Source organism: Anomalospiza imberbis, chromosome 6 (genome assembly GCF_031753505.1).
Source record: "Anomalospiza imberbis isolate Cuckoo-Finch-1a 21T00152 chromosome 6, ASM3175350v1, whole genome shotgun sequence".
Classification (NCBI taxonomy): Eukaryota; Metazoa; Chordata; class Aves; order Passeriformes; family Viduidae; genus Anomalospiza; species Anomalospiza imberbis.
In genome coordinates this window covers 48,182,691-48,198,927 of record NC_089686.1, presented here as the reverse complement: position 1 = coordinate 48,198,927, position 16,237 = coordinate 48,182,691, and the positions used below count along the sequence as shown (strand labels likewise).

Sequence of the window (16,237 nt, the reverse complement as noted above, 5' to 3'; positions counted from 1 at the left end):
TCAATTAGCTGTAGTACCAGCATGAGAGGAGAGGTTTCACATAAATATGTAGAAAGAGAGCAGAGGCCTCACATAAATATGTAAAAACATATCCATATAGAGTAGGAGATTAAAGTAAATGGCACTGAAAATGAAAAATGAAAATGAAAAACAGTTATTGTTAATGATGGTCTTGCTGACCCTATTCTAATATCTAATTCATTCTAATTTCCAATCTTCATAATCTAATCTTTTTTTTTCCTTCTAATTTGCTTTTTCATTAAGAATCCCTCCCCATTCCAAGGTGCAGTGTAGCTTTTTGCAAAGTCTTAGCCTTCCAATGGGCTATCTGCACTACAGACAATTTTGTCCTCCAATACATGTAGGTGAGGGTATGTAACATTGCTGGTGAAGACTGGATGGTATTTACTTTTCATTTGTGTCAGGAGACTGAAAGGAATGTTGCTGAGAATGGGATTTCACCAGGGCTGCTGTCAGATTGGGTGGCAACTCAGCTTTGCAGATGAAGCACCTTGGTGCAAGATTTCTGAGGAAACAAATCCAAATAGTTTTAACCTCAGAGGGGTTAGGGGAGATAAATTTCAGCAAGGCAGTAAAATAGTGTGCAAAGACCACCTGTGTTTTTACTCTACTAAGATTTTAGTATCAAAACGTATCATCTGCTGTCAAAATATGTGTGTTCAGACTGATAACACATAGGCCTGGTCTTATTCAGATTGTTAATTTACAAGTAAAGACCTCCAAAGGCTTTTCTTGACTTGCTTTCATGCATAACTGTCACAAATGCCTTGTCACCTTTAGGATTTACTGTTGGTTAGATAACACATAGTAAGACTGATTTTTTTTTTTACTAGCTTTTTTGGTTTTTCCAAGGAAAGGCAAGCCCTCAGGATCCCGGGATGTCAGACAGCTCCTCTGTGAAGCATTGTTGCACACTGGGATATTTTGCTGCTGCTGTAGGGACTGGCAGGGTGAAATCAAGGACTCCTCTGAATGGCAATGAAGTTCAGGTCAAACACGTGGGGCTGAGGACAGGATGGCTTCCTGCAGCCACTGCAGCAGGTCCAGCTCTGGAAGATAAAATAGGGGTAAGCTTTTCACAGGCTCCACATTGCCCACCATGAATTGTCTGTTTTTGAGTGAAGCAAAGTTGTGTGAGCAGTAATTCCCAGTGCCCACAAAAAGCTGGGTCTGCTGTGGTACCCCTCTAGCATGAGTCCATGGCTCCAAATTCCACTGTATTGCTTCCCAGCTCATGAGGCACCTGCCTGACTGACTGATTCCTTTACCCTTGTCGGTGTTCAGAATAGCTGTGCACCTATTTTAGCCAGGCAAGCCAAGTGCAAGTTGTTTTTCATGCCGGATGGCTGTGTGCAGCAGCACAGGCAGGGGAAAGCTGGAGTTTTGGCAAGCAGACCCTTAGTATGGGGCAAAATGCTCGCCTGCACTCTGATGCTGATTTTCCCCTTTATTGGCTGCTCCTGAGGCTGCAGCCAGAGGAACGGTCTCCTGTGGAACGGCAGCTTTAGACAATTTTATTGGCTGATGAATCTGATCTTGCCTGGCCACCTTCCAGAAACACTGACTTGCCCAGATGAGAGTGAGAGGAAGGTTGCTCTGCCTGGGGCTCTAAAAGCAATTGTTTTGAGACCAACGTAACACCCATGCCTTGCTGCACGGTGAGTACAGAAAGACAGGTCCGTATAGCCACGTCTATATGCGTAAAGTGCTTTGTGATCTAGCTGCTGACACAATTAAATGTGCGGCTCCTGTGGACTGTGTCTCGTTTGCTGCCTAATTATGTGAAAATGTACTTGGTAAATGGCTTGCTGTCACAAAATGCTCGATTAACTGTTGCAATGATCTGAGTTAAAACACTGTGTTTGTGTCCTACTCTGGTATTTTCCTGTGCTGCAACACATTGATTTAAGCTTTTGGCCATGAGAGAGCAAAATGCAGCTGCAAGATGTTGATATTAAAATGTTTTCTTTGGTTTTATTATTTTGCTAGTGGAAACTCAAAATACCAGAGCTGCTTGCTAATATTTGCTCAAGTCTTCTAAAAATTGCTGATTAATCTTGACCTTTCTTTTTTAAGGGTAACTTCTGTGAAGTTTGATGCTATGGATCATTTTGCAAGTTGTGCTTTGCCACAGAGCAAAAATAGGGCAGAGCAAAGGAAGGGAGTGTTTTTAATGTAGCCCCCAAAGTGTGTGGTGCTCAAAGTGGCAGGATACTGCATTGCACCTACATCAGTTGCAAACAGCTCTACAGATAGATATTGCTGAAGAGCCCCCAGAAATATTGCTACCTAAGGAACTCATGGTTGACCAGTAGCACTGGAACAGAATGAAGGAATGCAGCTTTTTAGACTGCAGCAGTCCTATAATATACAAAGATGCAGTTAATCCTGAGTGAATCATACCTGCTGCTTCAAAAATAATAGTAAATAACCTGAGTTTCACTCTAACAACCTGCAGTGCCCCTGATACTTGGAGTGGAGTTTGAAAATGTGTATTTTTGACAGCTTTGGGAAACAACATTTTATCACTGTACTTGTTCAAAATACCTCTCTCTAATATTTCATAGGGTTTTTTTTAGAAGAGGTGGTGCAGAAAGTGGGGTGTCAGTGTTTTCTACAAACAGATCCCTGCTGAACATAGTGCTGGGACAATATAGCTTTCTCAGAGCTAAGACAAAGTACTAAATTATAGCTGGGTAAAGCTATACACAGTCCCCAAAGACTTCCCGAGCTAGAACTTCCCATACACATGGGCTGTGAGTAGCACAACTGTTGATGGCAATGATGCTTTTCTTCATTCTCCTTCCTGAGGGCCAAGGAGGAACCTGAGCAGCTTCATGATTTGTGTTGGCTGGAATAGCTTTGCAGTACCATACTGATGCTTTTCTTCATTCTCCTTCCTGAGGGCCAAGGAGGAACCCAAGCAGCTTCATGATTTGTCTTGGCTGGAATAGCTTTGCAGTACCATACTGGGATGCAATGGGCTCCTTAGGGAGTCAGAAATGGATGGCATGGGGCTGGCTATAGCCTCTTGGAATCATCTGCACCACAGCTGCCTCTCCAAGCTGTGTTGAAGTTATGTTTTGAGTACGCTGGGAAGAGGACAGAGTGGGAGAGCCAAGTTTGTATGTGCAGGAGAGACATGAACATTGATTTGCAGCTGTAGTTGTAAGGAGGAGTCTTCCTACAAGTGGGGCAGAGGGGGAGGCCTCATGTGGTGGAATTCCATCTCTGTTTCAGCTCAGAAATAAATAACTTGTTGAACTGGCTCCCATGACAAGTGGAATGGCAGTCCATGAAGTCATGTGGCCCTGTTACCACCTGTGGTTATGAGAGTGAATTAGGACCTTGTATTAATGAGAAATGATGCAGCAAATATGCTTTAATATGACTTTTGTGCAATTGTGCCAGGTAGCATTGACAAACTTTGGTTCTAAATGTCTTGTAAACATTTGTTTGGCCCTGTAAATATTCTAAACTATGTTTTTGGTGTTCCTATGTTTCTGCACCATTCCTGCTCCTGTTCTTACTGGCTGAGGCTTCCAAGGGAGCCATGGGAAGCTGACATTCATACTCATTGGATTTCAAACATCCCTTCTAGAAATCACAAGCTCTGTCATTATATTGAAGATGAGGCTGTTTTATACCTAGATTTATAGGTGTGTTTGTGATTTCCTGGGATTTTCTTGTGGAATCTAAATTAAAGCTTATCTCAGGTTAAGATTTAAGTTTAACAAATGTGAAAAACATAGTATTGACATACCAGCTCAGTACCTGTTTGTCCTCCTGGAAAAGTTTTTTGTATTAGTGTCAAACATGCATCTGTGAAGTTGCAATCTCTGGCTGTTATAGTTGTAACACTGAAAAGGGGAAAAAAGGGGAGGAAAGGTGAGTGAAGATGTGAATTTTGCTGGTTCAAGATTTAAATGAGACGCATGGGAGGTAACCCTTGGTACAAATGGAACTTTGCCACTAAGTAGGATGCAATTTATTTGGAGGGGAATGAGTGATTCTCTTGATTATTCAAAGGGCTTTTTGAAACCCGGTTACTCATGTGCTGGTGGTGTGTTCCAGCATAATAGTAATCCTGAAAGAGCTGAATACAGGCTGCTTAGTTATTTTTGAGCCTTTGCCATCACTCTATGTGCCACAACAAGCAAAATGTTGGTGATCTCTGTCACTGTCAAGCCAAAGGTAGAGGTGGGCTCACTTTGGGCACCATGGGATGGATACCCAAGGAGTACTCCTTGTGCCTGAGCTGTGTTGGTGGTCTCTGTGAGCAGTCCCATGGAAGCAAGGGTGGCCCAGGGCCCTGTGGCAGGGCAGGGGATGAGGATCAGTCACATGGGATGAATTGCCCTTTCCTGGCCTGGCCCTCAGCTTGTAGCAGTGGGAAGGCCATGACTGCAGCCACCCTCAAAACAGAACGGCAGATTCTTTTCCTGTTCTGCTCTCAGTCTGGTGTGGTGCTTTGCACTCCAATTGCCTCCCTCAGCCTTGTAAATGTTGCAAGTTTCTCAGTTTTGTTGGAGTAGATAAAAGATAAGGGCAGTTCTTGACATTTTACTTTGAGGCCAGAAAATGGCGAAAAGTAGAAAGACGAGGTGTCTAAAAACATAAAGCTTATGATCTTTGTTAATAATTGTATTTGGCAATTCTGCAGAAATGAAACCAAGAGAAAACTATGATTCCTTGACTTAAGAAAGCATTTTTCTGGAAATGTTTTGTTTTTAGATTAAGACCTGAGTTAAGAAAGTGGAAATACATTGATTTGCATTTTGACAGTTTAAAATAGCTTCTATGCAATGCTCTTACTGCATGTTCATTTAGAATGTGGACTTGCAATTGCACTTGAAATTCAGGATGACATGTAAACTGTCTGCAGTGATTTTATTTTTATCTTTCTGAGTTTGTTGGTTAGCTTGGATGTGAATTTGTACTTCTGTATATGTATATAAACATAATCCCATTAACATGTATGTAAGTAGGAAGCTGGTAGGCAATATGCTTATATATATACCAGCATGTTATTGAGTCATAACATGAAATATTTACTCTCAGTATCCATGTGTAAACTTAATGTGCTGTGGATTCATGCTAGGAGTAATATGGCAAGAAACTGTTTATGCTCTGTGATACAGATAGCCAGATCAACAGTGGGAGTGAAAATTGGAATTGTTCTTCCATTTCAATTACAGCCTGACAACTGGTGCATTGGTTTTTCATTGTTAATAAATGGCCCATATGGCATCCTTTAATCACATGCTCTGCAGCTTCTGCAACAGTAAGGCATTTATTTTCAAGGAATACAGAACCTAACAATTGATCTCAGCTTTCTGAGCAAAATATTGTCTTGAGCAAGGAAATGGATCCTAGCAGGAGAAGGTACCCTAGATAGCTCAAAATATCCCAGTCTGAAGGTTTGGAGCATGCTGCATCCACCTCAGCAGCAGAGCCAGCAACCTCCTCACGTTCCAAATCACACTGGTTATAGCCAGGAAGGCTCTTTCTCCCCTAGCAAATTCTATTCTTTCACAGAATACGTCAGGATGGCTTTTCCATGGTGCACAATCCAGATTCCAGGATGCCTGGCATGCAGAGATAGATAAAAACTAACCAGAGAAGAAATTTAGAAAGCAATGCAAAGAAAAATTATAATTTCTTTGTGTGTGAGAAATATGCATCACCAAAAAACCCACCAGCCTGATACACACATCCCTTGGAATAAAGACAACCTATTTGCTTTTAATCACATTATTTATCATACCATTTAGAAGCAAAACTGAAATCCATAGCCAGGACACCAGCTGGAGACATTCAGGAATATCTCCATGGAAATACCATCTTGGAAAGCAAAACATGCTAAAGTTTGCTCATTATTATCTGCAGAGCACTGCAGTCTGGGAGAAAACAGGAGCTAGGTGACACCCTGTTTTCTACACCCATAGTTGCAACAGATGGGTGGGTGACAGGACCTCTCCAGAGAAGCTCATGTTCTCCCTTAATGGTGTAGCTCTTGCAGCCACTTTGGTCTTAGTGGGCAGAGAGTGTCTGGGACCTTTCTGCGTGTTCCTACCACAGAATGATAATGATTATGTACAGCTCGCGCCTTTAATGTAAACTGAAGTGTTTACGAAGCATGTGTACACTTCTACTTCCCCAAACACAAGAGGTTTCCTCCCTCCCAGTGTTCATGTGAATCTCCCAGGGATAAGGAGATGCAGGATGGAAGCAGGGGGAAGGAAAAGCCTGTTGGACTCTCTTTGGGAAGGTTTCATCAGTAAGACAGCAACCTGTGGCCACTTGTGAAACACTGTCAGCACCCCCAGAGTAGTTTCAGCTTCTCCTTTGGCAGTAGCAAATGGCAAAACTGCACAGAGTCACTCACCCATGACCCCATATAAGAATATAGAGGGACACAAAGATTTGTGTCCCCTTAATCTTTTGCAAAAGATGGGCCCAATATGAAAGCTTAAACTCTAAAGCAGATGGTGCATTTCTGTACCATCATGTCATGTGTTTGGTGAAACGCAGCTGGCTAAGTGTGTCCAGATGGGCATTGCTCCTTTGGTGAAGAGAGCATTGAAATGTGGCAATTTGTGGGAACCTAGGCTAAAATAGGCTCTCATAATGGAGAGCTAGTACAAGGCACAAAGTTGAAAAAATTGGTCTCCACATAGGTAACTGAAAGTGGGAGGGGGAGGGTGGGACAACTTTAAAGGTTGTATAATCATTTAATTTGCTGCTTTAGTGCTCATCTATAAAATGCTTCCCCAGAATACCTGTCTTCTCTTTTCAGCTGGCTTCTTAGGAATAATTTTTTGAGAAAAATGCTCTATGTGGTGTTATAGGCCTGTAACTTTCAGGCTAGACTACAGAAGGGTTATATACTTGTTATTTTCATTTCCCTTGAGAGAGTTCTGCAATGGTTCATAAATCCAGATGACTGTATGGGTTTTAGCGAATATGTAATTTGCCACGTGGAATATATGCTGGTCAATACCTCTGTTTTTAGAGGAGATGGTCACTAACAAAAATGATGTCTGACAGGCTGTTCTTTACTGTGGAATGATCTGTCATCTCCTCAGGTTCTTGTAAATTGCTGTAGCTCAAGATTAGGGTAAAATACTTAAAAGTTGTCAAAAGCAGCTTTAAAGATTCTGACCTTCTTGGTTTTAAAAGTAGTTTAGGGGCTTATGATGCTGAAACCTGTAATCACTTTTGAAATATTTTTCTAGTCCATCTTCCTTGAATTAACAGAAATGTCTATTTCCTACAAGTAAAAAGGGCCTAACTTTGGCCAAAAAGCATTACTGATCATGAACTTGCTGAAATCTGTGAGGAGTAAAATTTGGAATTGACTTGCTGGACTGATAAGATTTTTCAGGGACAGTCATGGGTAATTGCCTCAACCTTTGTAATAGAAAAGATTGTGCTTGGAAAAAAGCATAGTAGGAAAATGCACTTGTCTCAGCAAAGGAACAGGGAACACTTGCCCTATGCAGGACCAGGAGATGGATTCAGTAGTCTTTATGGATACCTTCCAACTTAGGATATTCTATGATTCCATGATTCTGTGACTTGAGTTATTTTCCAGAATCCATGATACAGGAAATGGGCATTTTCTCAAGGAGTTTTATCACAGCAGATTAGGTTTTTATATTAAATGTTCCTGTTTGGTCTGCAAACCAAACCTCATTCCTCTTAACCTTATTTAATATGGGGGACACCAAAGTTTAATATAAAAAAAAGAGGAAGTATTTATTTAACTTCTTAGTTAAGAAGTACAAGGCTCTGGCTGGGTGGAAGGACAAAGATATGATGCATGAAAACATGAATGGTTTGTGTTCAAGCTGATGTCCCATGTTGGCTCCAATATATGGGCATCACACTTTCCATCGGGCTGTCACAGAAATGCCATGGAGATCCTATATGGAGGTGACTTCTACCTGAGAACCAAGGTAACACACATGACCCAGTCGAGTGTGTGATAAATATAGACACCCACTGCAGCAACTTGCACCAACACAAGCTCTGAGTTGCAAGCAAGACACGTGGCTGTGTCTCAGCAGTCAGTCCCTGCTCGTGCTGCAGTTAAGCTGCACTGCCTCCCAGGTTATTGCATCTGCACGGGATGCAGATGCATTTGCATGGTCCCAGGAAAAGTCTTGTCTGTGTGAAGTTTTGATAAAAGATGGTTAGATTTCTGCAAAATGAAACTAAAAGGAAAGTAATACTGAGTAATCTGGGAGTTGTCTTTCTATCCAGGCTTAATTAATTGTTTCCTTCTGTGGTTATTTACATACATTTACAGAGCCCCGCAGAGCTATTCCTTGCTCTGGTTTTGTCTCATAAAATTCCAAAGTATAGAACTGTCATTCAAGGAAGACATGGTGTGATGCAATTTAACTATAGGCAAGGTAGCTTAACTAACACTTACAGTCTCTCTTAAGGTGGGCTTAGGTTATGCAATTTTGCCTTATAATAACCATCAGTTTTTCTTTTATGTCTTTCCTTTCCCACTGTAGCAGTGGAAAAAGAGTTGATGTACTCTACTTGTCATGTGACCTTGCAACTCCACAGTGGCTCAGGGAATGCTCTGTTCAAGAAAAATCAGTGTTTTTGGGGGAAGGACTCGGCAAATTAAGAGGAAGCCTGTTTTTTCTAATGGCTGATTCATGCCAAATGGGAGATCCTCATACACTGTGGAGCAGCACTGTGCTGATCTCAACAGAGCTACTTTGTTTGATGGGGGTTAAAAATCTGGTCCCGAGTGTGTGTGATTCTCTTCTGCTGATGCAACTATCACCACTGTGCCTAGGGAAGGTGCCTCTCTCTCTTCCTCTTCTCTCTTTATGGCCCAGAAACCCTACAATGCAGTGTTTGTCCCCTTTGTTTTTTGAAGGTTGCCCTTGCTCACGTGGTGAGCTGTGTCTGGCTCAGTGTTGCTCCTTGTGTGAGCTTTGATGCCATGAGCTTGGCAACAGAGACAGCACAGCAGCACTGGCTTTGCTGCAGCTTTACTGCCTGCAGTGGGACCCCAGGGTCTGGTTTGCCCATCTTAGCCCAGGCTGCCATCTCCCTGCTCACTTTGTTTGCCTCCACATAGCAGACCAGTGCTTTTCTCCCTGCAGCAAGGCATATTGAGGTGGTAGGAGTTATCCTGGGATGTGCTCCCCTGCTGGCAGTGGCTTACTTACCATGGTGTATTGAACTGGGCTGCTTCTTACACGTGGGAGCAGGAAAAGCCTGTCCCCATGCTGCTGCTCCTGCTCAGTTTATAGTTTTAAAAGACACGGTCTGCTTGAGTAGCCCTCCTTCTGTGTTTGTAGGTCAGACAGAAGTCCCTGTGGGTCAGCTTTACATCTTCAGCTGTAAATGTAGGTCAGCTGGCTGCCGTGCAGAGTGCTCCTTATCCTTAAAAGCACAGGTCCTCACACACAACTTCACAGTACATTGCCTTTGCTGGTCTGTAAGGAAGCTCATTTTGCCAGCATAGCAAGGGTGCAGCTGCTTTCCTGACACTGGCAGTCCTGCCAGCATGGGAGCAGAGTATGTATCGGTCTAGGTGGAGCAGATGTGTAATGAGAGCAATTTCTGCTGTTTCTGACACTTGCCTTTAGTAATGAGAGATTGATATCAGGCCTGTAAATGGAATTAATTATGATAGGATGTGACAGTGCCTGTAAATCAAAGCAAGTCCTTTGGTTCTTCTGTTTATTCTGATACTAATTCCAGGCTCTGTTTATCCTGATACTAAACCCCAGATTTGCTCATTCCTGCATCCTAGAGAGTGCATCAGAGGTCTGAAATCTGTGAAAGAGTCTCCGGAGCTCACAAGGAGCCAGTTGGGTTCAGTTAGACTGTTGCTTCCTTCACAGCACACGTTTGGTTTACACATCCCTGCCTGCAGGCTCTAATCTTGGCTGTGACACTCATTATGCTTTGAATTTTTTTTAGCCCGGTTTCCTAGGAAGTTGAAGCTTATGCAATCCTTATGCAAAAGGAAAAGCCCTGAAAGGTTTCCTAAAAAAGACAGCACAAACCAGCCACTGGGATCATGAATCAGAAAACTTATGTTAAGTTGCACACAGAAGAAGGTGGCTGGTGCAGAGCTTCCTTTGTCCATGGCTGCAGGGACCCCCCAGCTGCTTGTAGAGCCATGGCAGGGTATGACTGGCACTCTGGATGACCTCCAGAGGTCCCTTCTGTCCCCAACCATTCTGTGATTCTTTGGTCCATGAAGCACTAACACTTCAACAAAATTCAGCAGAGGGGGACAGCTCTCAAAGGCAAATAGGTTATGACAAGTTTGAGAGGAAGGCTGTGGCATGTGGCACACATGGAGTGGTTGGCATGACTGTGCTTGGAATCACCAAGTTCATGATCCTCCGGAGCCTCTGGTGGTTGGTGGATATAGCAGGGAGTAAGAGGATACACTGGAGGAGAGATGTGTGGAAACACAAGACCTATTATGTGGTCTGTGGGGTGATAAGGAGGTGCTGCATCAATGCACAGAATCTGTCTAGGCTTGATCACTTCTCCTGGCAAGACACCTTATCTGCAGTGCTGAGAGAGAAGGAGATGCACATGTGGCTGTGGTAGTTAACCAGGAAAGGAGTGTGGTCCCTTTTGTGGATCTTACATGTGGATCTTTCAACAAAGCAAATTTGTGGAGACATCATCAGTGAGGCCAGCAAAACAAACATAATCATTTTGTAATATTGTAAGCCCTCTGCTCAAAGGTAGGTTGCCAAATTTCTCAGGGAAGACCAGTCTTTTTAAAAAACTCAAACTCCTAAAAAAATGAAACTAATTTTCCACCAATATCTTTATTACTGAGACTTGCTATATTACTGCTTTATTGAAATTATTTTATTTGGCTACCAGAAAGAGTAAAACAAATTCAGGAAAAACTAAGAAAAGGGGTTTTTAATAATGAAATATCTTGGATTTTTAAAAGGAAATATCACTCTATAGTAGATTATATAGACTGTATGAAATGAAGTCAAATCCCATTAAATTTTTTTTGTTTTGTTGCTTCAAGAAAAGGATATTACTTTATCCTGATCATGAATATTCAGTTCACTCCTTTTTTTTAACTGCCTCCTCCTCCTTGAGCACAAACCAGAAATGCATAACCCCACATGGGAAACTGAAATACAAAATTCTACTGCACAAAACCACTGCTAAATTGATGCCACTTTAATAACCCATTTGCAGGGCCACTTCACTTAAAAGAAAATAAACCCTTAAAGGCATCCTTAAGGTCATCCTGACCTGTTAGCTCTGCTGAGGCAAGCTGTCTTTGTCCTGAAAATAAGAGAAATATCTAAAGTTTTGAAAAAAAAAGTACCTCAGTCTGAGATGCAGGACTTTGACGTGGCATCATTTGGTGGGTGCTGCCAAAGCCAGTTGAGTTCACCACCCAGTGGGCACCCAGCCCCGTGGAAGGTATCAATGACATCTCTTGGTCACTTGCAAGGACAAATGACATTTCATCTTCATTCAACTGTAAATAAATATATGGTGCTCACAGAGAAGTTAGTTACCATTTTTCTGCAGCAGAGAATCGGGCCATTTGGAACTTTAACAAATTTTCTTTCACAAAATTACACAAGAATAAAATAGGATTTCATAAGGGAAACAATGTAGCATTAAATATGGATTGTCCCTTACCTTCCCAAAAGAAACCAAAGACATTTTTTATTTGACAGTATACAAAAAAACTCTCATTTTTTGCCTCATTTCCTTAACCATAACTAGCAAATATGCAAGACTAACTCTATGTATGTTAGCAGTCATTTCCATGTGGTAAAGGAGGCATTTCTGGTCAGATGTTAGAGTACTGGCCCAGGGAAATGACAGGAAAGTTTGATCAAGGGCCAGTGCTGAGAATATATCACAAGTCTGGAGGTGTGACAGGCTGCCCAGACTGCAGTGCAAGGCTGAGGCAAACCTGTCCAGCTTGGCCCCGAGTTTGCCCATCAAAAAATCACTGGCAGGATATGTGCAGCTTTCTGCTTTGATGCTCCTTGTTCTGCCAGCATGGGATTTGTTCATCCCCTGTCCATCGTGATGCAGGGGGATGGGGTTTGCCAAGCTCATCAGCTTACTCTGAAACAGGCATTTCTGTCCTGGCCATGGCTGGATGCAGAGTAAGATTTATCTGAGCTGCCAGAGCTGAAATGACTGGAGACATGTTTTTGTATTTCCAGGGAGAGTCCCATATATTGACTGTGCATATCAGGTCGATCACATCCCCAGAATCTCTGGGAAAGATAAGAAAATGGCACCCCTCTGAAGAGAGGATGTCTGGTTTTGCATGCACAAGGATCAGTCAGGTGCAACACAAAAGGGTGCAGTGTATTTTCAGACTGTCCTCAGCAAAGAGATGTCAGAGGGTTCTTCCCTTAAAGGGTCTGCAGAGAAATATTCCTCTAAAAATGCTTGGCTGGAAACACATTTGCTATTATAATCTACTAAAGAGATGCAAACAAGATTTCATCAGGAGTTCTGATGGATCTAAACAGATTGAGAGCTGCAATCAGACTGTGACCTAACCAAATCATGTCTTCTTTGACTCCTCTACGAGCTACCTGAGGATGATTGGCTTTTGTTCCAGAAATCTATTTGGGCAGCAGTAGAGATGAGCAGGGAGCAAATGTTCAGTGAGTGGTTTCCTCAGAGAGGAAAAGGCTTTTTCCTGTGGCTGCTGTAATGTCTTGAATGGTGATGGGGAAGGTGCCTGAGCTTTTATGATTATCGCAAATACATACATAGAGCAGGAACTGGGAGGAGAAAGGAAAGCTTTAGCACTGCCTGCTTTGCTGTCAGCTGAGGGTCAGGCTGCCAGCAGTGAATGCTGACAGCGTCTGTTTTAACTCAAACTCTGTCAAGGTTTGGAAGGTGGAGGGAATGTGCTTTTAGAGGCAGGGCAGTGACCTGGAAGGAAGCTGCATGAGCACTGGCAGCAGATGACATGTGGGTCAGAGGCAGCATGGAGCAGAAGGTGCTTGCTGAGCCAGGGCTGTTTGGCTCAGTTGGAGGTGGGTGCAGGAAGAAAATTAGGTGTTTCTACATGGCCACTTCTCTGTGCTATGATGTAAGAAGAGGAGGGAGTTCTTCTCAGGCATTTGAACCAGCTGAGCTGTACCATGGGGAAAGAAGTCAGGTGCAGCTTGTTTCTGGAGTATTCTCACCAAGGACTGCAGTCTGGGAGCTGTCTGTCTTGCCTCCTGCCAATGTGCTGGGAGGAGTTCCTTTCCCATGCCACATGACTGCAGCCTGTGGATATTGGCAGTGTATGTTGCCATGAGAGCATGCTGTGTAGGAACACCCAAATTGCATCCCTTGGTTATTTCTGGGTGCCAGGAGCAATATAACTGCCTTAGACCATCCCCAAGTGTGGGCCAGTTAGCTTGCCTTACACGAACAACATGGTCAGGAGGGGAACAGTGTCTGGAGGCTGTGCTGCTGGTAGTGCTTGACTTACCCAGCTCTGCATCCTGCTGAGAGTTCTCTTATCAGAGACAACAGCACATTAGAGGCTCTGCTGCCCGAGAGTTAGCACTGGGGGTGGAGGATAAGCAGATAAACATAATCTTTACATGAAAGAGACTAATCAATCACTGAAACAACTTATCAGTGCTTGTGGGGGAGCCTTCACCTCTTAAAACAGCTGAATAAAGATGATGTATGTTTTTTTTTAAATATAAAATACATATGTATAAGTGACTTTAGAGACATTTTCTGTCTTGTTCCAAACAAAAAGCCATTCTATGACCAACGATGATTTATAGCCTCACAGAAACGACTCTATACATAATTTATAGAGTTCTAATGAATATTTGAAGTTCACTATTAATTTTCTCCTGAAATATGTGTACTCTTATGTTTGGATCCTTCTTTTGATACACAAATAGATTTAATAACAAGTTGATTCCTCATAGCTAGTGACCTTCATTTATTCTGGCATAAAACAACTAGTATTTTTCAAAGTGTTCCACAATCTTACAAAATGAAGAATGGAAAGCTGAAGGGAAGTCTTGGACTCCAGAACTGCTAAAGAATTGAGGACGCAATGTGAAAAAAATGGTGTCCTCAATATTAGCAGAGTTGAGCATGACCAAACATAAATTGCAGAAAGATCAGGATTTATGAAAATTAGCAGACTTTGAATATGAACCCAAAATCCACGGAACAGTCTGGAGTACTTTCCTAAGAAAGAATTTCACCATGTTTCAGGCCCATTTGGGTCTCTTGCTTCTTTCCATACACCTGCTCATTGCTCCCAGGTGTGGCAGTCAGTGGAAAGAGCTGTTTTTAAAGATGATAGGCTGTATTTTTCTAGGATGTATCTTTGTGTAGGTTACTAGTGATTTCCAGGAGGCAGCTGACCAGGATTGCCCAGAGAAGTAGGATCTGGGTTTTTTGGCCTTTTGGTATGTACAGCTGCTGCTTTCCACATGCCTCAACAAATGTGGGATTGGAACCAGGCTCCACTTTGGAGGAGACTGACACAGGAAGGAAGGCTGCCTGCAGTGCCAGTACACCCTGCAAACGGAGCAGGACGGCCAAAGGCATCAAATTTTGGGACTGGGCCAGTTGCCCAGTCAGGAGCACAATTATTCATGGCCTTGGCTCTGCTGTATTTGTAGTCAAGGAACTTTATAAACACCTTATTCATGGTTAAGTGTATTGTCTTGTTAGTGACAGCCTTATGTCATATCCCAAAGTCAAAGGCATTTATCAGGAGCTCTGTAAATTAAATTGCTACTTTACATTAAACTTTTTTTCCAGTGGCTGTGAATTCCTTGGAGATGCTTTGCTTCATTAACAAGAGGAGTGTGTGCTCTGCCACAAGCCGAGAAGAAATAGGTTATGATTTCTGGAGGATAGGATTTCAAAAGCCCTTGCAGCTGCTAAGGTAGAGTTTAAACCTTTTCTGCTTGGGCCTTGCAAGTACTGTGCTTGCCAGGTTGGCCCCTGGCCTAGAAATGTCAAACATCAGTTCTCACACACTCACGTTATGCCTTGTGGTTTCCTGGGGTGTTCACAGAGGGAACACACCACTCTGTGCTCAGACATTGGTCACAGTAAAGGTCCAAATATGTGAATTTAGGCCTACTGTAAACTTTTTGCAAAAACTCTTATAAACTCACCAAACTGAACTCTCAAGTGCTAGAAACATTAATTATTCTACTTAAATGATTTCCAATTACTTCAGTATTTAAGCCAGACATAGATAAAGCAAGTAATGTAGTGAAGTAAATTGAGAGAAACGGAGTTCAGTTATTTTTAATTTGGGCAGCTGGGCCCTTCTCTTCTATCAAACAAAACACGATCCTTTCTTTAGTTGTTTCTGGACATGCCTAGAAGCACTAATATTTTTGCAGCTTGATTTTTAGCTTATTTTCACTTTATATTCCCTCTGCTTTGAAGAACAATGTACTCTTAGCCATGATATTTAAACATGAATCCTCTTCTTTGGCCTCAGACTAAAAATGTTCTTTTTAGATAATATCTGTCAGTGTCAAAGTTTACTTGACAAAGTAAAAATTCATTGTGGTAGAATGTAATCTCAACCCTGGTTGTGACAGTGTGTGCTCCATGGCCCTGTGCAGAGCCTGTGGTGGGAAGCAAAGATAGCTGGCCCCAATTCACAGCAATTCTGAGATTGCAACTGAGATATTGGCCACTCACAGAAAAGAAGATCCTGCCAAGGAGGTTTTATCACTGCTTGTTCTCAGTACTTGCCCAGGACTGAAGGGCTGGCTCTGGAGCAGGTAGGATGGGGAAGAGGGAAAAACTCTACCATGACTCCCTTTGGGAAGTCCTCATGTCTTCTGAGATTACTGTTTAAAGACTGAATTTTGCTGCATCTGTAAGTCAACTGTGGGGCAAGAATTAATTTCTTTATCTTTTTTTTCAGTGTGTTACGGGAAAAGCCAGCTTTATCTCCTGGATGTGATTCTTTTTAGGATGTTGAAGAAGCCTTTGGTATAAGAAGGATGATTTCCCAAGGAAATACAAAGTCAGGCCATATACCCATCTCTTTCTCACCTGGCTGTGCAGCAACATGCCAGGCAGTGCTGTCTAGTGCCTTGCTGGTAAAAAACAGCACTCAAACCAGTTTCTGCATGCTACCTTTTTGAGGACTTGCTTTAAATCCCTTCAGTAATAGAAGGTCTTCTTGTAGAGATGTGAAATCTGG

At 42.5% G+C, this 16,237-nt stretch overlaps 1 protein-coding gene across 1 annotated transcript in view; it reads left to right on the top strand.

Moving 5' to 3' along the window:
* Window positions 1–1,524: 1,524 nt before the first annotated feature.
* OSBPL5 (oxysterol binding protein like 5) overlaps window positions 1,525–16,237 on the top strand; it is a 173,884-nt gene continuing 159,171 nt past the window's right edge. The window contains exon 1 of the mRNA XM_068193992.1: window positions 1,525–1,679. Within this exon, the coding sequence (XP_068050093.1) occupies window positions 1,665–1,679 (15 nt within the window). The 5' untranslated portion in view covers window positions 1,525–1,664. The remainder of the gene's footprint in view (window positions 1,680–16,237) is intronic.